General features: G+C 41.4%; 1 protein-coding gene across 1 annotated transcript in view; it reads left to right on the forward strand.

Annotated features, from left to right (window-relative positions):
• Positions 1 to 588: 588 nt before the first annotated feature.
• Positions 589 to 26006, forward strand: part of MAN2A1 (mannosidase alpha class 2A member 1) — a 161494-nt gene continuing 136076 nt past the window's right edge. The window contains exon 1 of the mRNA XM_067731400.1: positions 589 to 876. Coding sequence (XP_067587501.1) covers positions 742 to 876 — 135 coding nt within the window. The 5' untranslated portion in view covers positions 589 to 741. The remainder of the gene's footprint in view (positions 877 to 26006) is intronic.

A 26006-nucleotide genomic window follows, 5' to 3' on the forward strand; every position in this document is an offset into this window, starting at 1 on the left:
CGAGCGCAGCCCGGGTCCGAGAGCTGAGCGAAAAGGGCGGTGGGGGGCGGGAGGCGCCGGCGGGCGGACGCGCGCTCGGAGGAAACTCCTGCCGGACCCGTGCGTCCCCGCGCCCAGGGTGCACCCCGGCCCGGCCTCAGCGGCGGCGGCGGCAGCAGGAAGGGGCTCAGTCGGGGGAGGCGGGGGCGGTGCCACGGGGGCGGGCCCGGCTGTCCCGGCGCTAAGTTGTGGGGCCCGGCTCCTCCCAACCTGATTTCTTTCCCCACGGCTCCTCGGACCCAGTTCCGCGCCGCCGACCCTAGAGCCGCCGAGCCGGCACCTCCTGGGTGAAGAGGACACGCCTGCCCTGGTCGAGAAAACTTTTCCTGCCGACTTGGTCGGGCGACGGTGGCAGGAAGTCCAGACAGCGACCTTTCCTCCGCCTGCTCCGCGCGCCCTGCCGGGTGCCGGCGCTGAACTCGAGATCTAGTTTGAGCGGGCCCCTTCCGGGCTGCAGGCGAATCCCGCCTCAGGAGGGACGCCCGGCCCCAGAGAGGGCGGTGGGCCGGGGCGAAGGCCAAGGGCGCGTGGTGGCGCCGGAGATAAGGTGCGGAGCGCCTCCCGGACCCGCATCCGCAGCGGAGAGCGCGGAGAGCACAAGCCCGGGAGCAGGGAGCCTCCGGCGGCCGCTTCCAGGAGTCCACAGTCCGCCTCTTCCTCCGCGTGAGGACAGTGCCCTGGCCCCGAGTCTATCGAGGAAAAATGAAGTTAAGCCGCCAGTTCACCGTGTTTGGCAGCGCTATCTTTTGTGTGGTGATCTTTTCGCTCTACCTGATGCTGGATCGGGGTCACTTAGACTACCCCAAGAGCCCGCGCCGCGAGGGCTCCTTTCCCCAGGTAAGGAACGAGGAAGTGGGAACACGGGGCTCCGAGAGTGTAGGGGTGGGGACCCGTAGTTACCCGCTGCTCCACGACCTCTCCCTCCCGCCGAGGCTCCGCGCTCCGGCAGGGCGAGGCCAAACTGGAGGAGGCTTGGATCCTCCTCCAGCCTGGGCTCCGCAGCCACCTCATCCCGGGCGCGCGGAGTTAACAAAGTACCAGGCGGCGTGCGGTGGCCGGATCGCGCTCAGGGGGAAGTGGCCGTGTTTCCGCACTTCGCACCCGGGCTTGTTGGGGTGGTCACCTGCTGGCCAGTGAACCGGCGCGGCGTGAGGCGCTCCCTCGCCGGCGCAGCGCCCACTGACAGCTGTTGGTGAGCCCCTAGGCCCACACAGGGTTAAGTTGCACTTACCCCCTGCGCGCACCCAGTCGCGGGAATGGATCAAATAAACCCCATCTGGGTGTTACATTTATTTATTTATTTAAACTGCACTGTCGCTTGAGGAAAAAAAGTTTATTCCGTGTTGCAGACCTCTAAGGTATGAATCTGTGGGGTTGATTTTAGTGTCGTCATTCTTCAGCTATTACATGGGGTTTGTTTGGAGCGGGTGAGGGAGCCTAGTGGGGAAGCGCTTGTTATACTCCAGCCTGTAGCTACGGGGCGCTCAGTCCCGAGGCAGCGGTCAAATTGTCAAACGAGTTGGGAAAACGACCCGTCTTAAGTCTTTTATCTCAAGTTACTAAAAATAAGCAAATGGAGACAATCGGTTCTGTTTGGGAGGATATACCGCGTGTGCGATTTGTTTCAAGTTATTTGCCAATGACCTGTACGATCCAGAAATTTTAGTAAAACTGGGTATCGGGTAGTATCCCCTGTAATGAATGAACCGAAGAACTCAAAACCCTGACAAGCTGATTTATCAACTACTTCATTCAAGGGTAGAGAAACGTAGGACGTGAACAAGTTGGTGTTTTTTTGTTTGTTTGTTTTTCTTTTGTGTGACAGTGTAAATGACCAAGGAATATTCTTGCCTTTTGTTCTTGTGAAACGCTAGGACAAAAGGCTTGAGTTTAATGAAATTAGACTACTAATTTTACCTGAATTATTATGAAAGTGAAAAAAAGACCCCTTTGTGGATGGTGTCATCAATACAGAGCATTCACAATGCTTTGCAGATGAGAGATATTAAAAATCTGGTTGTAAACAGATGTATCAAAAAATTTAAAAGCTTCTGCTTTTAGGTAGTATTATAGAGAAAATAGTTTAGAGTTTGTCCAGTGCTTGTTGATGAGATTGGATAAAACAGTTAAAAAAAGGGGTGGGAGGGAGGAAGGGTAAACCCTCTGAAGCCAGAGCAAAAGGAGGAGTTCTAAGCCTTTTTTAAAATATGTTGTACAATTTTGGGGCTTAACTTACCGTGATTTTCCCCCCAGCAATCCTATTTTTTCGAATTTTCTCCATTACAGGAAAAACCATAAAAACTGATAGATTTTACTTAAAGTGTTATCTTGAGTAATGTCCTTTGGCTTTGGCTTAATGAACACTTCTCAATGATTTATGCACACATCTGGGGCTGGGGTTCTCTGGCAACCTTGACATTTTACTGTTTCTAAAGAAGTGAGTGAGTCATTTGGTTACTGGGACGTCTTAGGCGAAGTTAATTCCAATATTTTAATATCCAGCCCTAGTCCTTGTCAAGGGGCTGAAGTTCTGCTTACAACATAAAGCATTTAATGGAAAGTGACAGTGGCTGCTGGGAGAGAAGGCCCTGCGTATATTCTGTTTTGTGTGCAAGGGGAGAGGGTTTGGAAGGTGGAACGTTTTATACTTAAGTTTGCCTTTCTCAGATTTTCAGTACTGGCTTTTCGGTGCAAAAGGCACCTTTGCTGATTTAGTTTTGGAGAGCCACTGAATCCCCACGCAGGTGGACTGGATAAATGCTGTATAAGCCTAACTCTTGTATGTCTGATATCAGCCTGTGTGTCTTAGTCTTACATGGTAAACTGCATTCACACAATCACTACCCAGTAGGTGAGGAAACTTAGGCACAGAGAGAGTAACTTGCCCAGAGTCACACAGCTAAGAGCTGAGATTTCAACAGGCAGCCTTTGGAGTCTGAGCTCTCAGCCACTATGCTGTACTGCCCCCTTTAGTAATGCTTTGCCTACTGTTTAGTCCCCCAACTTGCTTGTGGAAAAAAGAGCATAATGCTCTGCAGCTCCTTAGCTTATGACTTTTTTTTTTAAAGGAGTTTTTATTATGAAGCCCTAATGAATGTGCTGCTTTTTTTTTAAGCCTTTTTAAAAAAAAATAAGTGTTTGATTTTGAGATAATTGTAGATTCACATGCACGTATAAGTAATAATACAGAGATCACATGTATCCTTTACCAGTTTCCCCCAGTGGTACCATCTTGCAAAACTATAATATAGTATCACACCTTGGATATTTATATCTTGATACAGTCAATATACAGAATATTTCCATCACCACAAGGACCCCTTACATTGCCCTTTTATAGCCACAACCATTTTCCTCCTGTCCCTGTTCCCTTCTAGCCCCTGGCAATTACTCACCTGTTCTCAATTCCTGTAATTTTGTCATTTCAAGAATGACAGGTGAAATCATGTAGTGTGCAACCTTGGGGGATTGGCTTTTTTCACTCAGTCTAAATCTCTGCAGAGGCATCCAGGTTGTTACATGTTTGTTCCTTATTATTTTTTGCTGATGTTATTATCTTTTCATTTGTTCCTTATTTTTGCTGAGTAGTATTCCATAGATAGAGCACAGTTTGTTTAACCATTCACCCATTGAAGGACATCTGGGTAGTTTCCAACTTGGGGCAGTTTATTTCAAATAAAACTGCTATGAACGTTATAAACATTCACATAAGCCCTCATTTCTCTGAAAAATGCCCAGGAGTACAATTGCTGGGTCATAGGGTACAGGCATACCTCAGAGATATTGCAGGTTCAGTTCCAGACCACCGAATGTGCTCCTTTTTATGAAACGTTTAATGGTTGAGATTTATATCTCTCCCAGAATGTCTTCTAGCTCACTTGAGAGCTAAACATTATAATGAAAACCATTATGCAGCATAGCATCCTAGCATTTGAGTTGATTTTTATTTTTTCACTACTCCTAACTCCTATGTAAATCTTAATCTGATGAGAACACCAAGCATAGCAAAGCTAGGTTGCACTAAATTATATTTCTTTGATGAGTTTGGGTATTGAATTCCTTAGTTTTAATAGAGCCAAGCTAGTCAGTCACTATAAATCGTTTTGGGTGTCTAGTAGAATGATTTCTCTAGAAAGGGATTGATTTCCTCCGAATTGTCCATTTTAGTTCCTTCCAGTTAACATGGAACTTTACATGGTCCATCATGTAAACAAGATATGTTTTAAAACCGTCTTCAGTTGAGAGCAGTCTATTTGCTGTAATTCTGGCTTGCTTTCTTTTTGCCTCCTCCCCAAGTGTGTTTTCCACCACTTGGCCAGACTCTGGGGTGGAAGTGGGCCCAACTCTGGGTGCTCTAGGTTCTCCCACCCTGGAGCAGCTGCCTGCCTCTGAGATAGTCCTTGGAAGGCTTTCCCCTGTGCTTCTGGGAGGAATTCCTTTGAGGCCTTGAGGCAACAGGTGGCTTTGTCTGTTTTAGCTTGTGTGTATTTTAGGGTTAATAAATCTCAGCTAGAAAAATTAATAAAAATTCCACTGAGAATGAGAGGCTGGCCAGGGCCTAATGCCCTGAAGGTGCTTTGAGGTAATGTAAGAATTCGAGCAGATGGAAAGGAGAAACATTGTTAAGGTCTTCCTGAAATTCTTCATCACTTCCTACAAGCGATTTCACAAGTTGCTTACTATCTACTTTGTGTATAAGAGGATGGCTTATTAATGTCTTATGTTTGAATCTGCAGAATTAATGACTCAGGTTTTGTATAACAAATGATCGATCTTTAAATAACTAGTATAGCATATGGTCATAGCGATTCGTATTAACCCTTGAAAGTTCAGAGATCGGGACTCATGGAAAATGTGAAAGTGAAGTTCAGATTTTATCTTGGTGCCCAGAAAACATTTATCAAGTGAGAAAGTGTGAATGTCTTTAAGTATTTGATTGAAAGACGTTGGTAGGTGGGGACTTTTATGTCTTTTTTTTTTTAACTTTTACTGTGAAAATATAATACACGTATAAAAACATGCTTAAACACTTTACATCTCTAGTACTTTCTTAAGCGTTCAACACAGTATATGTTTAATTAAAGTTGACCTCAGTCCCCCAGTTGTTTTTTCTTGCTTTTAGAAATCTGTGAATCTTAAGAATAATAAATAGAAAAATACGATTTTTCCTGCTTCTCCACACTCCAGTGCACTCTATTTATAAACAATAGCTCTTGTTAGGGTTTGTGCAGGTGTGTAGAAGGAAGTTTCTTTCATTCCTTGGGGTACACTGTTTGAGAGCTGTGACTTTTGGGAAGTGATGGAACTTTGACCTTGACCGTGGTGACAACCAGGGATTTAGGAGAAATGAGTGCAAGAACATGAAAGCCCCTGAAAAGGGCTGGTTTCCTCCACCCCCTCCAGAGTGGAGTCCAGCAGTCCTTCAGGACTCCTCCTGCCAGCATGTTTCACTAAGACTCAAGAGTCTTCCTATACACGAACTAGGACAGACAGTCATGACTGCATCTGGTCTGAAGGCTTAAGTTTATTATTTTTAAAATTGAATTGAATGTGTTATTTCCAGATCAGCACTGCTGTCAGGACCTAAACAAATGCTTTTGCTTGGGAGATGTTGCAGTCCTGTTTATCTGAAGGGGATTTTCTCGGTGACTCATTAATTAGCATTAAAGGATATCTGGGCTGTGGGCAAAACATTGACTAAAATTACCACTTTTATTTGTTGTTTTTTTATTTTGAGTCAGCTATTGATTTTGGTGATAGCTGTTAAAACTTTGACCTTTTTTGACAGACTGGACTAAGTGTTGAGATTGTCCTAGAAAGAGTAGTTCAGTAGCTGCTTCTGATACCCTGTTTTTACTCTTAGTTTTTTGAGTCCAGCAGTCTTAGTTTTCCCTTGTTGTTCCCTCACTTCCATGGAGATCTGTAAGAAAATGGGAGGATATTCAACAGCTGGGATATAATCTCTGGTTGCTGGATTATAAAGGCCTCATTGCGTTTTTGGCCCCTTCCATCCTGGTGGTCATATTCCTGGTAGATCAGCTTTTATAGTACATGTGGAAGAGAGGAGGAGGAACTCTAAAGAGCGCAAATTTTGCTTCTTTTCACAGTTGTGATTAGTAAGTTGATCAGGAGAGGAAGTGTAGACCATTTTAGCTAAAAGGGGTTTCTGTTTCAGTTACAGGTGTTACACCAAAGCTGCTAATTTTAAGGTTGAAACTGTGTTTAGGTTCAAACAAGTTTGAGGGACGATTGTTCTGAAATGGAGTTGAGACCTAGTGCTTTAGTATTGCTGAATTTGCCTTCTGATAGGGAGGAAGTAAATGATTTGATTTGAGTACACTCAGTCTCTTGAGGTTACAATGTAGCTTTTCTGTGAGACAGTGTATTTAAGGTAATGCTATTTGTATTGCAATACTTCTGTGCAGACCAGTGCATAGTAGGTATCTAGTAAATATTTCACGTTAAATTTGTAAATTTAACATGTTATATCTAAAGAAAAGATCAACCTTGAAGAAAGCTAGTTTAAACGTGTACATCTCTACCTTTGGCTGCCTCACAAACTCTTTGCTACTGACATTTGGGGCTGGATTCTTTGATGTGGGGGGCTGTCCTGTGCATCACAGGATGTTTAGCAGCATCCCCGGTCTCTACCCAGTATATGCCAGGAACACCTTTCCCCAACTTGTAGCAACCAAAAGTGTCTCCGCACATTGCTGTATGTCCCCCGGGGGAAAAAAAATCAACCCTGTTGAAAACCGCTTTGGCTGCAGTCTAGCCAAAGGCCTATTCTTTATACCCATAGCACTTTGTTAGCACTTTGCATTTTAGAAAGGAGTGATCAAAAGGCTTAATTCTTTTTTTTTTTAATTGAAGTATAGTAGAGTTACAATGTTGTGTTAGTTTCCGGTGTACAGCAGAGTGATTCAGTTATATGTGTGTGTGTGTGTGTGTGTATCTTCTTTTACATATGCTTTTCCATTATGGCTTATTATGGGATATTGAATATACTTCCCTGTGCTATATAATAGGACCATGTTGTTTATCCATTCTATATATAATAGTTTGCATCTGCTAGTCCCAAACTCCCAGTCCAACCCTCCCCCCCCCCCCCCGGCAACCACAAGTCTGTTCTCTATGTTTGTGAGTCTGTTTCTGTTTTGTAGATAAGTTCATTTGTGTCATATTTTAGATTCCACATATATCGTATGGTATTTGTTTTTCTCTTTGTGACTCACCTTATTTAGTAGGATAATCTCTAGGTCTATCCATGTAGCTGCAAATGGCATTATTTCATTCTTTTTTTATTTCTGGGTAATAGTCGTGTGTGTGTGTGTGTGTGTGTGTGTGTGTGTGTGTGTGTGTGTGTATGCCATATCCTCTTTGTCCATTCATCTTTAGATGGACATTTAGTTTGTTTCCCTGTCTTGGCTATTGTAAATAGTGCTGCTGTGAGCATAGGGGTGCATGTATCTTTTTGAATTATATTATAGTTTTGTCTGGATAAATGCCCAGGAGTGGGATTGCAGGATCATATGGCAACTCTATTTTTAGTTTTTTGAGGAACGTCCATACTGTTCTCCATAGTGGCTGCACCAATTTGCATTCTCACTAACAGCGTAGAAGGAGGGTTCCCTTTTCTCCACACCCTCTCCAGCATTTGTTATTTGTAGACTTTTTAATGATGGCCATTTTGACTGGTGTGAGGTGGTATCTCATTGTAGTTTTGATTTGCATTTCTCTAAGAATTAGAGATGCCGAGCATCTTTTCATGTGCCTATTGACCATCTGTATGTCTTCTTTGGAGAAATGTCTGTTTGTGTCTTCTGCCCATTTTTTGACTGGGTTGTTTGTTTTTTGAGTTGTTTGAGCTGTTTTTATATTTTGGAAGTTAAGCCCTTGTCAGTCACATTGTTTGCAAATAATTTCCCTCAGTCCATAGGTTGTCTTTTTGTTTTGTTTATGGTTTCCTTTGCTGTGCAAAAATTTATAAATTTGATTAGGTCCCATTTGTTTATTTTTGCTTTTATTTCTATTGCTTTGGGAGACTGACCTAAGAAAACACTGGTACGATTTATGTCAGAGACTGTTTTGCCTATGTTCTCTTTGAGGAGTTTTATGGTGTCATGTCTTGTATTTAAGTCAAAAGGCTTAATTCTAATACTCAAGGATAACTAGCATTTTTTTTGATGACTGAAATGTATCCTTTCACTAGATGCCCCAAATTCACTTATATTTTTAGGATTCTACATTGCAGTATGTTATAGAAAATACAGGGGTAGATTATGTTCATATGGAAGTTAAAAATGGAAGATTATTGTAATGAAACTTAATTTAAAAAAAATTGGACCATGCTTATTATTCTGAGAAAAGCATTTGGTCAAGTGATAGTAAATAGACCATGTTTTATTTTCCGCAAGCTTAGTTAGAGTTTAGCAGTAGTCTAGATTTATTCCCCTTGCCTTTTAGCACAGGAAAATAAGATATATTGATTAGTAATAAGGTAGTATGGAAGGCATATGCAAAAATAATTTGAGTTGTCTAAAGCTTTCTCAGGCAAGATATTTACTTTCTTCAGTGTATTACTTGTTTTATTTCTGCTAATTCTGATGATTCTGGTTACTGCATTTTGTATTCCTTTTTGAGATTAGAAAAAGCAGGGAAAGAAACTGGAAAATAAAGTGGATGGAGACTTCCTTCCTGTTCATTTCATTTGGTTCTAAACAGCCTTTTTAAAGAAAGGGGGTGGAGGTAGGGGTAGGAAAAGAATGAAATTCGGGGCAAATATTCTCCTTCCTTCCCTTTTGTCCGAAGGCCTGTGGTCTTGAACTTTGCTGAAGTCAGCTAACTGTGGGCCCAGTCTGGCCTGACACCTGTTTATGTAGGGCCACAAGCTAAGAATGATTCTTACATTTTAAAATGGTTAAATATGTCATGACATGGTTACACTCATTCCCCTGTGAATCGAATCATCTCTGGCTGCTTTTGTGTTACAAGGGCAGAGTTGAGAGGTTGCGACAGAAAGTGTAGCCCACAAAGCCTAAAATATTTACTGTTTGACCCTTTGCAGAAAAAGTTTGCCAACCCTTGGTTTAAACCGTATTTCTCTGTTATTAACATTGGAGGCAAATAGTGTGGTTAGATCTGTTGAAGCAGAGGTGGGTTAATTAAAAACAAACAAAGTTCTCGTAAACTGGTTATTAGGTAAGCATTACTCAAACTTAGTTTGTGTTTTGAGAGTGTGGTTTAAAACTTGTGTTGTCTATGTGTTTCATAGATTTCCAAGGGTCCTTGGGGAACTTCTGTACTAGAGCACGGGCATGCTTGACATGTTTAATTTGTTTCCCTTCTATCACCTGAAGATTTCTCACTCTGGGACCGATCTGGGACAGAGGGTTCTAGGGCATGAACTAAGCAAAATTGATCCATAGTCTTGAGATTGCAAACCATGACTTTATTGTGTCTTGGATTTGCTGCAATTCACAGATGGGCTGAATTCTGAGCCTAATCTGATTGCTTGGGTTGGTTAGTACCGTGGAAGGAGAGCCCAGGTCCTTCTGCAAAAGGTATCTTCTGCAAAAACCATAGATCTAGGCCGGAACTTGGCAGTCATCTCTGGGACCCTGACGACTGCTCAGCCTGAAGGCAAAGAACTGACTACCAGGGTGTCTGCAGGGGCAGTGTGCTACTCTGGTTATCCAAGAGTAATTAATTCCTGCTAATTTTGATCCTTCTTTATGCTTCTTAATGATTATGTGTGACTTTCATCATTCCTGTGGCACAGGCCACCATCCCGTTTGTGTGCTCAAAGACTTTACTGTCACCATTAAAATGTAGTGCACTTCCTCTGAACAAAATGAGTGTAATGCGTCTCATTGAGTGCAACTTTTAAGTGTTTTTTTTTTTTTTCATTTTCAAATATATGCATGTGTGCATTTTTCACATGTAAGTGGATTTCTGCACTGGCTTCCTTTGCAGGTAGTTGCCTTCAGAAGTCCAGCAAAATCAACTGCTTTTTGCAAAGGCAGAGCAGGTCCCAAATGAGACCTGATCCTACCAGTGAACATTATTGTCCTGAATCAGGAGTCTGGAGAGCCGAGAAACTTGCCAATTTTTTTTTTTTCTTCTAAATACATGTTTCTTCCAGGTCTGATGGTGTTTAGTTTTGTAATGGGAAGCTCTTCCTCTTCAGGATGAAGCTGTACGTTGGGCCTGAAGGTGTACTTGGCAGCTTTACCCTCTTTTCCCTCCTGTAGGTGTGGAGGAATCTGGAATTTATTGGTCCTGGCCTTTGTGGCAACATTTTTACCTGTGGAGCATTAGAGGATGGAAGCCTGACAGTCTGAATCATTCTCAGAATTATTTTCTACATAAAAGAAGTCCTGAAATTCTGTTTTTAGAATCAGTGAGGTAGTCATTCTCTTAGCAGTCATCAGTTCCCCAGAAAAGTCATAATAGGAAAGAGTCATAGAATTTTTGGAGGGCCCTTCCAAGGTTAGGTAATTTAGTCTTTGATATTTCAGATAAGGACACAGACGTGTAAACTGGACCTCAGCAGTTTTGTTTTGGTTTTTTGGCTTAGGTCCCATAACTAGTCATAGCATACCTGGGACATGCTTGCTGTCCTGTAATTCAATGATCTTTCGTTGTACTACAGCCAGCATATATTTGATGACTCACTATGCGTTAGGTACTATGGAAATTGTGATAGACATGCCAGATATATTAATTGCTTTTTGATAGAGCTTCTTAGTTATTTGAGGAGACACAACTGCCATTTCTGAAACAATTAGAGACAGTTGAGTGTTATTTAGTTATTCTTTAGAAGAGTTAATTTAAAAAAGTTAGAACAGTGCCTGGCATGTAGCAAATGCTCAATAAATGCTAACTATTACCAATGAACAGAGGTTTATATAGTATCTATTATGTACAAGGCATTGTTGTAGGTTCTGGGTATAAAGGAACTAAGAATAAAACAAGAGTCCATGATCTTAATTTATATTCTTAATATAAGGGCAAAGGCCTTAAAGAGAATTCAGAACTAAGTTCGTGTAATGGCCTAGCTCCAACTGACCAAAGGACATGGGACAGAAGCTAGGCTTTTCTGATTGGGTAGGACTTTGAAAGGAGAAAAGACATTCCTAGTGTGAAGTACAATGCTTCCGAAGGCTCGGAGCCTGGCACAATGAGAAGAGGTAAGGAGGTTGGTTTGATTTATAATATTTGGAGCTTATAAAGAGTAATTGGGAAAACACAGCAGGTAGTTTGGGATCAGATTGTGAATTTTCCTGAGAGCCAGTGCGAGGAGTTATGAGTTGGATGGTGGTGAACCACTCGAAGTTATTGAGTATGTCAGGAAGCTGCTTGAGAAAACCAATGTTGGAGAATTAATTTCATAGAAAATTTTAGACCTGGAAGGGAGCTAAGAGAATATTAAATCTAAATTATTCTGGTAGCAGGTGTGTAGGAAGACTCAGAAGCAGGAAGGCAGCTGCGAATCTGTTTGAGGTAATACAGACATAAGGCAGTAAATCCCTGTACCAGTATTGAATTGGCTGGAATCAAGAGGAAGAGGGAAAACGTGGAGACATTTTGTAAGAAGTGTCGGGCTTTCTAACAGATTTGATAAAGGGTAATGATGGGTGGCTTGAGTAAAAAAGGTTCTCCCACCTTTTTCCTTTGGGGCATTTGGAGACTGCTTGTACTGCTTGCAGAAGGGGATAGTTGGAAGGATAAGCTAGTTTGGGAAGCCAAGTTCAGTTTCGTGTATGATGAGGTGGATGTGAGTGGAAATAGCCAAGTGGGCTGGAGTGCCAGAGTGAGAGATCGGGGAAGGGAGATGCTGATCTGGTATCATCAGCACAGTCGAGAATGAATGAGCTCACATGGGACCTTGTGAGAAGACAGCAGAGAGCCAAGTAACATTTCTTATAGCCAAAAGCTATGCTTCTTAGATTAAGATTACTGTGTAGCAGATGTTAATAAATGCAGCAGCTTGTATTCAAATTGTCAGAGACCAGTTCATTGGTCAGCATACCTCAGAAAAGGTAAGGCTATCATAAGGAAGGATTACAAAGAAGGATTTCAGTAGGAAATGAAAAAAAGGCCCATTTCACCTTTGGCCCAAATTATGGGACTAAATTATTTTTTCTAGGTTATAAGAACAAAAAATAGATTACTCTATGTGTGTGTGCATGTGGGGTGTGTGTGTATGTTGGGGGGTGGGGGAGGGAGAGGGAGGAAAAGAGAGATTTATTAAAGACCAAAAGGCAGCACTCTAAGCAGGGGCCTCATAGCTCAAGGTTGTTCTGAAGATCAAACAGATTTCTGAGGATACCCCCAAACTGCCTGTTGTTTATAGCAAAGAAGAGCCTGTCCCATTTGAATGGTGGCTAGCCTCATGTCCCTCACCCCAGAACTGAAGAAGAACTCTTTTTGTCCCCAGACCAATTAGTGAAAATTTGTAGGGCCAAATGACAACACTCAAGATGCAAGATATTGGGCTGGCCAAAAATTTCGTTTGTAAGATGTTACGGAAAAACTCGGATGAACTTTTTGGCCAACCCTAATACTTCTTGTGACTTTCAGGGGAGATCTAACCAATAACGGTTTAAAAGAAAAAAAATTTGAAGAACCCAAGAAATTAATATCTTTAACTCATCTCTGATAGCTGATAGTATGATATTTAGAAGTTTGCTATTTTACATTCTTTTATGTTGCATTGTGCCTTACTATTGCTTTTGTTGTGTCTGTGGTATTTATCATGCTCCTCCTTGCCCTTGTAGATCAATTGGTTCAGACCGATTTTTTTTTTTTTTTTTTTTTTTTTTTTTGCGGTACGTGGGCCTCTCACTGTTGTGGCCTCTCCCGTTGCGGAGCGCAGGCTCAGCGGCCATGGTTCACGGGCCCAGCCGCTCCGCGGCCTGTGGGATCTTCCCGGACCGGGGCACGAACCTGTGTCCCCTGCATCGGCAGGCGGACTCCCAACCACTGCGCCACCAGGGAAGCCCCCCAGACCGATTTTTAAAAAAATTTATTTTATTGAAGTATAGTTGATTTACAGTGTTGTGTTAATTTCTGCTGTACAGCAAAGTGATTTAGTTATACATATATATACACATTCTTTTTCATATTCTTTTCCATTTCGGCATATCACAGGACGTTGAATATAGTTCCCTGTGCTATACAGTAGGACCTTGTTGTTTATCCATTCTGTATATAATAGTTTGCATCTGCTAATCCCAAACTCCCAACCCATTCCCCCCTCCTCCCCTTCGGCAACCACAAGCCTGTTCTCCATCAGACTGATTTTTACAGAGTCACTAGGAAAGGATTTGTAAAACTTTAGAATATTCGATGCTTGGAAAGAAAAGTAAGGAAATTCAGAATTTATAATAATTCAGGTGGGACTTGCCTAAACACCTGTCTCTTGTCTGTAAGGAATAGAGGGGCTTATTCAGGAAATGAATAGTATAAGCAAGACTGAAGGTAGGCTGATTATCTACTTAATACAATCCTGCCTTCAGAGATTCCCCAGAACTATTTCTGTATGAAAAACCGTCTTAGACATGCCAATTGCATTTATTTTAATAGGCTAACACTGTTTAGGTTGATTTGTTTTTTCCATTTTTGACAGTTACTTTCTTTTTACATTAAAATTGTATTCCTCATTACTTGTGTAAAATTATAATATGTCGATAGAACTTTTATTAGCAGATCCTGAAGTATAATATATGTCATTCCTTCATGGAGAATGAGTTAGGTAGTATAAATGGATTGTGCATAGTAACCCTTGTGTACAAAGACAGGCATATGTCAAAAAATATAAGATAGATTAACAACATAGACCAGAAGTCTTTGATCAGATGAATGCATGACAGTATGATCCTGGTTCCTTGGGAATTGTTGCAGTCTGAAAGTGTATCCCATGAACTTTTATGCATGTTCTTGGGTGGGATACATTGTTGACATATTATCTCAGAGTACTATGTGTAAGGATAGAAATTCCATTAAAATATAAAATATGTTTTAGAAGAAAAATTAGTATGATTTTTTAAAAAGTTACAAAACTATAAAGAAAAGTAATGTCCCATGGAAGAGTTTGCCAAGTGCTGAATTAAAGAATTCTATTAGTCAACACCTAATTTGCTTAGTGCCACTTAATTGCAGTTATTAACTATATTTGAAAGTAATAAAACTGTACTGTATGAAAATATTTTATAACGTAAACATTTTGTGCTGCCTGCAAGGCCTTGTTCTCATAATCATTTTTAAAAAGATACCTGTTTTGCAGAATTTCACTTTATACAGTGGCTCGGTGCCTAAAATGTGGCCTCAACAGGAGGTGGTTCCTGTGCAGCTGCACTGGGCTGCTGTGGATGGGGATGATAGGGTTTCAATTCCCGTAAACATCGGGAAACCCATAGGGTGGAAGGAGAGCTATGTCCTGGAGCCCACAGAAAGCTGCCAGCAATTGGAATCCTGACCGTACTTTGGAGGTGGTGAGAGAATGGGATTACAAAGATGGGGAGAACCACTGTGGTCTGTTGTTTTTCTGGGTCAGGGCTGGGATCCTCTGTAGTGATTCCAGCAGCTACAGAGTGGTTACCCACATGCAGCCAGGAGGAGTCGTTTGGGTTCCCTGAAGGAAGCAAGGGATGGTGAACTTGGAGTCCCAGCTCTTCCCTTCACAGTCACTCGGCACTCTATTCATATACCTACATCCAAGTAGCCTTTGTTACTGTCACACCTAGGCAGGTGTGAGATTTATGAATGATGATTTCCAGGGCAAAGAGTGCCTTGGCTCTTGTGTTTTGGCAGGGTATTATGTAATTAAGTATTCTTTGTGCTCCCACGGTGAGGGCATTTATTTCTCTGAATGGACAAGTAGAAGCACAAAGACAATACCTTGGAAGAGATTCAGGCATGATCAGCTCCAGGTCTGGGTAAATCACTGAAAGGTCATTTGTAATTGTGGTTTGTGGCTTGTTGATAGAGTAGTAGAGTTACATACATAACTGTGGCCACAGCCTTAGTTCACACTCTTTCTGGCCTCAGCACTGCACATCTTAAGGGGTGGAGTGGTCACTTGGGTGACTTGTCATTTTATCAAACCAAAATGCTTTCCTGTCACGTGCCTGAGATCTGACTAAATAGCAGGATTTTTCTGTATAGTTGCATAGCAGCTGACTGACGTGGAACTAAGGCAATAACGGTGACACCCCTGCTGGAAATACAGACTCTCTTTTACCAAATCACTGTTCCTATATTTAGCTTTAATGCAGTGGTTCTTAACTGGATATGTGTGAGAATTGCCTGGTGAGCCTTTTACAATGATAAAAGGCAGATCTGTGCACTCTCTCTCTGGGTAATCCCATTCATTCCCACGGCCTTAAATTCATATTTATACTGACCACTCAAGTTTATATATTCTCCTGACTTTCAGACTTGCATGTCAGTGTGACACCACCGTTGAGCTATCTAATAGTTCCAGAATGGAACCTTTGCCCCTCACTCTGTACCTTCCCCAACATTCCTTGTTTTCTTAAAATGCCACCCACTATCCTCCCAGTTCCCCAGCAAAAACCATCATCCTCCCAGTTGTCTCAGCAAAAATAAGGGGCCATTTTTCTTGCTTTCCTGCCCCCCAGACCCCCACCCGCACCCCGCCCAGTTCATCTGTCCTGTCAAATCCTTTCACATTCCTCCACCTCTGCTGCCTTGGCTCGGCCCTGGCTACCTCGATGTTTACCTGGCAAAGTGCAGTAACCTCTTCCTCTACTGCTTCACTACAGCACCAGGATAGCTTTAAAACACTTTTTGTTCATTGATCCCAAAACTGTCCAGGATGAAGATACGGATGTTTCTTTCCCTGAAAAATATTTTTAACCATAACGTCTTTTTCTGCCTCCTTTATTCAAAGATAGTATATAGTCTTGTTAGATCAAAATATGCCCCTGGGAAACAGCTTATAAAGTCACATGGTCTCACCTTCCTTGCTTCATTGTATGGGCTCTCAGCTCCTTAGGCTCCCAGCTCTCCGCCTCTTCTGATGGACATTTGGGCAGACTTCCACTCACAGGGACTTCAAGTGTAAGGATACTTGCTGAGCTTTATATAGGACAGCTCTCTGCCAGGTGTATTACTTTCCTAATAAATCACAACAAACTTAGTGGCTTAAAACAAGAAAAATGTATTATCTTACAGTTCTACAGGTCAGAAGTTTGGAAAGGGTCTTATTTGACTAAAATCAAGACGTCGGCAGGGCTGATTTCCTCATGGAGACTTTAAGGGAGAATCCATTTCCTCACCTTTTCCAGCCTCTAGAGGCTGCCTGCATTTGCTGCTCAAAGGTCCCCTTCTAGCCTGGCATCACTTTCACCTGCTCTTCTGTCTTCATATCTCCTCTGACTGTGACTCTTCCATCACCTTGTTTTCCATTATAAGGCCCCATGTGATTATGTTGGGACTACCTGAATATTCTAGGACAGCCTCCCCATCTCAAAAATCTTAAGTTAATCACATCAGCAAAGTTCCTTTTGCCATGTAAAGTAACAGATTCACAGTTTTCAGGGATTAGGACATGGACATCATTGGGAGGCCATCATTCTGCCTGCCACACCAGGCACTATTTAAACTGATTTGTGTATGCAAACTAATTTAACACTCATAACCATCCTATGAGTTAGGTATTATTAGTGATCCCCATTTTACAGATGAGGAAACTGAGGCACAGAGAAATTATGTAACTTGCCCAAGGTTATACAGCCATTAATAGTGGAACCATAATTCAAATTTGGCTAGGCTTTATTTTTTATCTTATTTTCCAGATTTATTGAGAAATAATTGACGTATAACATTATATAAGTTTAAGGTGTACAAATGATGCTTTGATACATGTATATATTACGAAATGATTACTCTAATAATATTAGTTGACAAATCCATCACCTCACATAATTACCATTTCTTTTTTGTGGTGGGAACACATATTTATATACAGTATCGTTAACTGTAATCATCGTGCTATACATTAGATCCCTAGAATTTATTCATCTTATAACTGGTAGTTTGTACCCTTTGATTAACATCTCCCCGTTTTCCCCTCCTCCCAGCCCCGAGTAACTATTAATACCATTCTATTCTGTGTTTCTATGATTTTTTAGATTCCACATGTAAATGGTACCATATAGTATATGTATTTTTTTTGACTTATTTCACTTAGCATAATGTCCTCAAGGCCCATCTGTATTATCACAAATAGAGGATTTCCTTCTTTTTTTATGGCTAAGGTGTGTGTGTGTGTACACATGTACCACATTTTCTTTATTCATTTGTTGATGGACACTTAGATTGTTTTGGTATCTTGGCTGTTGTGAGTAATGCTGCAGTGAACATTTCTTTGAGATCCTGTTTTCATTTCCTTTTGATACATACCCAGAAGTGGCATTGCTGGATCCTATAGTAGTTCTATTTTTATTTGTTGAGGAACCTCCATACTGTTTTCCATAATGGATGCACCAGATTACATTCCCACTGACAGTGCTCAAGGGTTCTATTTTCTCTATACCCTCACCAACACTTGTTACCTCCTGTCTTTTTGATGACAGCCATTTTATCCATTGTGAGGTGATAGGTGATATCTCATTGTGGTTTTGATTTGCATTTCCCTGATGATTAGTGCTGTCGAGCACCTTTTCATGTACCTGTTGGCCATCTGTATATCAGCTTTGGAAAAATATCTATTCCTCTGCTCAATTTTTAATCAGTTTTTTTTTAAACTACTGAGTTGTATGCATTCTTTATATATTGGGTATTAACCCCTTATTAGATACATGTTTGCAAATATTTTCTCTTATTCCATAGGTTCCCTTTTTTTGTTGTTGATTATTTCTTTTGCTGTGCAGAGCTTTTTAGTTTGATGTAGCCCCACGTACTAATTTTTGCATTTGTTGCTTGTGCTTTTGGGATCACATCCAAAAAATTGTTGCCCAGACTAATGTCAAACATTTTCCTTATGTTTTTTTCTAGGGGTTTTACAGTTTCAGTTCTTATGTTTAAGTCCTGAATCCATTTCAGTGGTATAAGATTGGGGTCTAATTCCATTCTTCTGCTTGTGGTTTTCCATTATTCTCAACATTGTTTATGGAATAGAATATCCATTCCTCTTTGAGTATTTTTGGCTCCCTTGTCAAATATTAGTTGACCATATATGTGAGGATTTATTTCTGAGCTCCTGATTCTGTTTCATTGGCCTATGTGTCAGTTTTTATGCCAGTACCATACTGTTTTGATTACTATAGCTTTGTAGTACAGTTTAAAATCAGGAAGTGTGATGCCTCCAGCTTTACTCTTCTTTCTCAGTATTGCTTTGGCTTTTTGAGGTCTTTCATCATTTTATACAAATTACACGATTGTTTTTTCCATTTCTGAATAAATGCCATTGGAATTTTGATAGGGATTGCATTGAATTTTGATAGGGACAGCGTTGGGTAATATGAACATTTTAACAATATTTGTTCTTTTGACTCATGAACAAGGGATATCTTTCCATTTGTTTCTGCTCTAATATTTGTTAATTCCTTCCTCTGCTAACTTTGGGCTTAGTTCGTTCTTCTTTCTCTAGTTCCTTGAGTTGTAAAGTTACGTTGTTTATTTGAGATCTTTCTTTTTTCTTTTTTTTTTTTTTTTTGCGGTACGCGGGCCTCTCACTGCTGTGGCCTCTCCCATTGCGGAGCAGAGGCTCCGGACGCACAGGCTCAGCGGCCATGGCTCACGGGCCCAGCTGCTCTGCGGCATGTGGGCTCTTCCCAGACCGGGGTACGAACCCGAGTCCCCTGCATCGGCAGGCAGACTCTCAACCACTGCGCCACCAGGGAAGCCCTCTTTTTTCTTAATGTAGGCATTTATCACTATAAACTTCCCTTTTAGAACTGCTTTTGCAGCATTTACTGTGTTTTGGTATGCTGTGTTTCCCTTTTCATTTGTGTAAAGGTATTTTTTGATTTCCCTTTTGGTTTCTTCTTTGACCCATTAGTTATTCAGGAGTGTGTTATGTAATTTCCACATATTCGTGAATTTTCCAGCATTCCTTCTGTTAGTTCATTCCTAGTTAGATTCCATTCTGGTGGGAAAAGATGCTTGATGTGCTTTCAGTCTTCTTAAATTTGCTAAACTTGCTTTGTGATCTATCGTATCATCTGTTCTGGAGAATGTTTCATGTGTGCTTGAAAAGAATATGTATTCTGCTATTGTTGGTTGAAATGTTCTCTATATGTCCATTAGGTTCATTTGTTCCAAAGTGTGGCTCAAGTCCAATGTTTCCTTGTTGATTTTCTGTCTGGATGATCTGTCTATTGTCGAATGTGGGGTACTGAAGTCCCCTACTATTATTATATTGCCTATTTTTCCTTCAGGTCTGTTAATAATTGCTTAATATATTTAGGTACTCCAATGTTGGGCACATATACATTTAGGAGTGTTATGCCTTGTTGACTAATTGATTGCTTTATCAATATATAATGACCTTTTTGTTTCTTTTTACCATTTTTGTCTTAAAGTCTATTTTGTCTGATAAAATTATATTTACTTCTGTTCAGTTTTGGTTTCCATTTGTACAGAATATCTTTTTTTTTTTTAATTGCTAGTTTATTTATTTATTTTTTTGGCCAGGTCACACAGCTTGAGGGATCTTAGTTCCCCAACCAGGGATCAGACCTGGGCCCCAGCAGTGAAAGCACTACGTCCTAACCACTAGACCAGGGAACCAGGGAATTCCCCAGAATATCTTTTTCCACCCCTTCACTTTGAATTTGTGTGTGTCCTTAAAGCTGAAGTGAGTGTTGTGTAGCCAGTATATAGTTAGGTCTTGCTTTTTGTCCATCCAGCCACTCTGTCTTTTTTGTTGTTGTTTTGTTTTTTGTGGTACGCGGGCCTCTCACTGTGTGGCCTCTCCCGTTGTGGAGCACAGGCTCCGGACGCGCAGGCTCAGCGGCCATGGCTCACGGGCCTAGCCGCTCCGCGGCATGTGCGATCTTCCCGGACCAGGGAACGAACCCATGTCCCCTGCATCGGCAGGCGGACTCTCAACCACTGCACCACCAGGGAAGCCCCCACTCTGTCTTTTGATTGCAGAATTTAATTCATTTACATTTAGAGTAATTACTGATTGGTAAGAACTTACTAACATCATCTTGTTGTCTGGCTGTTTTGTAGTTCCCTTGTTCTTTATTCCTGTCTTGCTGCCTTCCTTTGTGACTTGATTTTCTGTAGCAGTATGCTTTGATTCTCTTCTCTCTGTCTTTTGTGAATCTGCTGTAGCATTTTGCTTTGTGGTTACCATGAGGCTTACATAAAACATTTCATAGTTTTAACAATGTGTTTTACGATGATAACTTAGATCACACACAAAAACTTTACCCTTTTACTCTCCCCTTTGAAGTCACAATTTACTTCTTTTTATATTGTGTATCCATTAACAAATTACTGTAGCTAGTTATTTTAATGCTTTTTCCTTAACTTTTTTTTGAATTTTATTTTATTTTTTTATACAGCAGGTTCTTATTAGTCATCAATTTTATACACATCAGTGTATATATGTCAATCCCAATCTCCCAGTTCATCACACCACCATCCCCACCCGCCACTGCTTTCCCCCCTTGGTGTCCATACGTTTGTTCTCTACATCTGTGTCTCAGTTTCTGCCCTGCAAACTGGTTCATCTATACCATTTTTCTAGGTTCCACATATATGCGTTAATATGCGATGTGTTTTTCTCTGACTTACTTCACTCTGAATGACAGTCTCTAGATTCATCCACGTCTCTACAGATGAACCAATTTCATTCCTTTTTATGGCTGAGTAATATTCCATTGTATATATGTATATATATGTATAACTTTATTTTATTAGAGTTAAATGGTTAGCACTCCACTGTACTTTATTACAGTATTAGAGTATTCTGAATTTGACTATATACTTATCTTTACCAGTGTGTTTTGTATTTTCTGTGTTTTCATGTTACTAATTAGTGTGTTTTCATTTCAGCTGGAAGACTTTTTCAGCATTTCTTGTAAGGCAGGTGTTGTGATGATTTCCCTTAGCTTTTGTTTGTCTGGGAGAATCTTTATCCCTTCTTCATTTCTGAATGACAGCTTTGCCAGGTAAAGAAAGTATCCTTGGTTGGCAGTTTTCTTCTTTCAGCCCTTTGAATATATCATCCTGCTCTCTCCTGCCCCGTAAGATTTCTGCTTAGAAATCCACCAATAGCCTATTGGGGGTTCCCTTGAGCGTTACAAGCTTTTTTTCTCTTCCAGCTTTTAAGATTTTTCTTTGTCTTTGATTTCTGTCAATTTTGTTAAACTGTGTCTTGGAGAGTATCACTTTAAATTGATTCGGTTTGGTGACCTATTAGCTTCATGAACCTGATATCCAAATCTCTCCTCAGTTTGGGAAAGTTCTCAGCCATTATTTCATTAAATAAGCTTTCTGCACTCTTCTCCTTCCCAAACTCCAATAATTTGCAAACCGGTTCTTTTGTTGGTATCCCACAGAACATGTAGGCTTTTAAAATTCTTTTCCATTCCTTTTTCTTTTTTCTCTTGATTGAATGATTTCAATTGATCTATCTTTGAGCTCACTTGCTTGGTCAAGTCTGATGTTAGAGCTCTCTACTGATGATTGTATTCTTCAGCTTGAAAATTTCTTGTTTGGTTCTTATATATGTTTTCCATCTCTTCATTGAACTTCTAATTTTGTTCTTATATTGTTTTTATGATATTGTTATGTTGCTTATCTGTTTTCTCTTGTAACTCTGAGCATCTTTTGAACAATTGTGAATTATTTGTTGGGCAATTCCAACCAATGTATCTTCATTTGTTTGAGACCAATTACTAGAGGTTTACTGTATTCCTTTGGTGGAGCCATGCTTCCCTGATTCTTTGTGATCCCTGTAGCCTAGTAAAGGTGTCTGCATTTGAAGAAGCAGTGACCTTCTCCAAACTATGGACTGACTGGTAAGAGAAGCCTTTCACCTGTGGGTGGGGGCATGCTGGAGCATGTTGTGACCCCAGGTCTAGTGGTGCAGAGCTTCAAGTGCAGGGGTGTGTGGCTGCATCAGTTTTGAGGGTCAGTGTGATGTGTCTTTGGCTCAGGCCACTGGATTTCACGACATTGATGTGTGTGGCCTCTGGTGAGTGATGCAGGGTGTTTTCAGTGGCTGCAAGGGCTGTCTGAGTCCTCAGTGGCATCGCTAGGTTCAATGGCTAGGTATCAGAGCAGACAGCAGTGATGGCCAGAGCTGGTGGTGTGCACACATTTGCCCATGGGAGCCAGCTACAGGGGCCAGTGTAGTGGCAGGGCCGGTTGCAGACGTACATGTATTTGTGGCACTACAAGTCAGGCAGCAAAGCTGGAGCCAACTATGGGTACACTGGTAGTTGCAGGGCCCCGGTGGTTGATGTGTACTACTGTGACTGCTCCGTCTCACCATGAGCACGCCGCAGTGGAGGCTGGTGACAGAGCAGTCTGGGGGTGTGCAGGTGCACAGCTGGCAGGTCTAGCTGCCGGTGGGCACAGTGTTGCCTGCCGGTGACAGAAGACAGGACCACATCCTGACCCACAAGCAGCTGTGGGGGCCCTTGCGGTAGGAATGCTTTCCCATGGCTGCACAGTCTCTTCCTGGGTGTGTGCAGGTGCTGGAGGCTGGTGATAGGCATCAGGTTGGCAGCAGCTTGCAAGTGCACAGCTGGAGGGGCTCCCATGGTAGTGGGGGTCTAGGCTGGAATCTTGCACTTGAGCAGCCACAGAGGCCTGGTTTGGCTGCTGATGTGGTTCCTGGGCTCCAGAGGGGATGGGTGTGGAGGAAGCAGGAAGGGACACGGGGCTGGAGTCAATGAATGTGAACACATGTGAGGTGAAAACTGGTGAAATCTGCAGGGGTTCTGTGACTACTGTGCTGGCTATTGGTTCCTTCTTCAGTGATGGAAGATGCTGGGTTTCTCTGCAGAGCTGGTCACTGTGACCTCCTGCTGTGTGACAGCTATTGGTAGCCCCTGCTTTTCTTCCTTGTTCCTAGGTGTCTCTATGTGTCTCTTTGTACAGTGCTCCAAAGGGCTGAGGAGGTTGATCACTTACTCACTTTTCTTTCCCAGCAAGGGGAACTCTTTCTAGCTGTGGAGTTCGCTCTTGGCAGTGAACAATGTTGGCTTGGGGGATGGCATGATGCAGGCAAAATGAAGCTGCTTTCCTTCTTTTTTTGTGTGGTGTTCTCAGTTTGTTGTTCCACTGTGTTGCTGAAATTCTGTAAGTAGACTCCAGAGCTCTCCCAGAACTATTTTGTTTGTGGATAGCTGTCTAATTGTTGATCTTTGTGGGAAGATGGAGGCTGGGGTCTCCTATGCTGCTGTTTTGGTTATGCTGCTCTCTTGACTTGGCTTTAGAGTCTGTTCTTAATCACAGTTGTTGATCCCCTTCAAAGTAATTTTAGAAAGCCAAACTTTTATTATAGCAGTAGCAGCAGTAATATCTTCTTGAGTGCTTACGTGGTGGCAGGTTCTGTGCTAAGTTCATTTACAGCCATTCCAAGCAATGGGTATTAGCACTGCATTTAGCCATAATGAAACTGAGGCTCCCCAAAGTTAAGCTGTTGTACTTCCTCAAGGTCACAGTGCTTGTAAGTGCCACATCTAGGATTGGAACCCAAACAGTCTGACCCAGAGCCCGTGTGCTTAACTATTTAGCTAAACTGACTTTACCTTTATCTGGTAAAAGGAGTCATTAAAAGTAATCATTATTTGCTGTTATTTAAAAATAAAAATGTGGTAAGGTATAATATCCTAGAGCATGAGATGGAGGAGAGTTAATATCTATTTAAACAGATTATCAAAGGGTGCAGGTCTGTGAATTCATGTCACCCTGTGGGGAGTTGAGGGATGACTTGCCAAATGGTTTATTGTCTGCTGCATTCTCTTAGGTATTTCACTAAAATGCATGATGTCAGAGCCATAGGTCCCAAACTTAGCTAATCACCAGAGTCACCTGTGGAACATTAACATTGCAGCTTCTGGGGCCCTACCTGAGATTCCAGGATGAATCCCAGGGATCTGTAATTTTGAGCAACCTTTCCAATGAGTCTAATGGTCACTGTTAGAGCCTCGTTCACCCAACCACATTCACTTCATGAAGGACACTTCAGTGACAGAATCCAAGTGCAGAAAAATCTTGATGTGATGGAGTGACATGCTGAATCTAACAAAATTAAATTTAAAGGGGGGAAAAAGCATAAATGAAAGGGGGTATAGATCTAGAGTTGCAGGTATATACACACACACACATATTGGGGTGAAGTTTTGTTTCTTTGGGTGAAGTTTCTTTTGCATTTTGCCATTGGTGGTTATATAATATACATGTAATAATATTTCCTCTAGAGTTCTCTTAATTATAAATTTGATTTGGTTGAATGAAGATTTCATATCACTACCACGGTAAGAAGGATTCTAGAATCATCTCAGCGTTCTTTATCCAAACTCCCTCTACCCTGCCCCCCACATGTCAGTTGAAAATCATAGCCCATTGAGCCATGGTTACTGAAGGTTGTGAAATCTGAAAACATTTGATTGGACTGTACAGAATCCATAATCTTTGCCCTAGAAAAGGAGCCACGTATTTTACTCTACTCACGAGGTCGTGATTGTCACTATGTGACCGAATATGGGTCATTTTTTATTTCATTTCCCAAACAGTCCATGAAGATCACCCTATTATTTAGGACTCCTGATTCTTTTCTTACCTACTTTTTGGGTTACAGTGAAGAGTTTTTCTGGATTTTCTTTAAAAATTATTAGTTTCATTTTTATTTGTATTATTTTTGGTGTAGGTATATGTGCCAAAAAATGACATTTACTACTTCCTTGTCTTAGGAAAAATGTTACACACTGTTTTTCTGTCTTTTTTTTTTTTAAGTAAATATTTGCATTTCTATTGTATGCCAGGTGTTGCGCTAGGGATCAGGGTACAATGATGAGTAAAACAACTGTGGTGCTTGTTCTGAATATAGTGATTCATTTAGTGATGAAGATGGGGAAATAGTACATGAATAAAATAGATAAAAATGCTGTGGAAGAAACAAAAAATAAGCTGACATAGAGTATAACATGAGGAGGCCTATTTTCGAGAGGATGGCTAGAGAAGACTATGCAGAGGGGACATTTGGAGCAGAAGGGAGCTGGAGCATTCTGTAAAGAGAACATGAACCAAGGTCTTGATGGGGTGGAGAGGAGCAGGTTTAGAACTGAGATAAGATCAGGGTGAAGCTAAGTTGGAGGAGAGAGAGAAAGAGAGCAGCGTGGGGAGATGGATATGCAGGTCCTTATTGAGTCTAGTGTGAGGTGTTTTAAATTTTTTTTGAAGTGTGGTAAGAAACCAGCACTGGATTGTAATAAAGGTATTACAGCTGAGTAGGGCATGGTTGAAGGATGTGGATATAGGAAATCAGTTAAGAGGCTGCTATACTAGGCTAGGAGAGATTGTTGGTGGCTTGGACCAGTGTGATAGCAGTTGAGAGGGAGAGAGGTAGATGGATTCGGTAAATATTTTGGAGATAGGATGAATGAACTTGCAGGTGGGTTGGATGTGTGAGCAGGGTGAGGAGGATTTCAGGAGTGGCCAACGAGGTAGACATTGAAGCTACTTAGTAAAGACTGGAGGCCTGTAAGATGGCTTTTTGGGGAAAGTAATCTTTCAGACTTAAGTTTGAAACCAAAGTGGAGAAGTCAGGTAATCATTTGGATATATGGGTCTATTTTTCAGAGAAGAGGTTTCATTTGGAGATATAAATATGGGAGACATCAGTACAGAAAATGGAATTTAAACCAAGAAGTAGATGAGATCATTTAAGACAGTAGAGAGAAGGCAGATTTCTCAGGAGCTAACCTTGAGGGCCTCCATTGTTTAGATACTGGGGAGAGAAAGAG

This window comes from Pseudorca crassidens, chromosome 3 (genome assembly GCF_039906515.1).
Source record: "Pseudorca crassidens isolate mPseCra1 chromosome 3, mPseCra1.hap1, whole genome shotgun sequence".
Lineage (NCBI taxonomy): Eukaryota > Metazoa > Chordata > Mammalia > Artiodactyla > Delphinidae > Pseudorca > Pseudorca crassidens.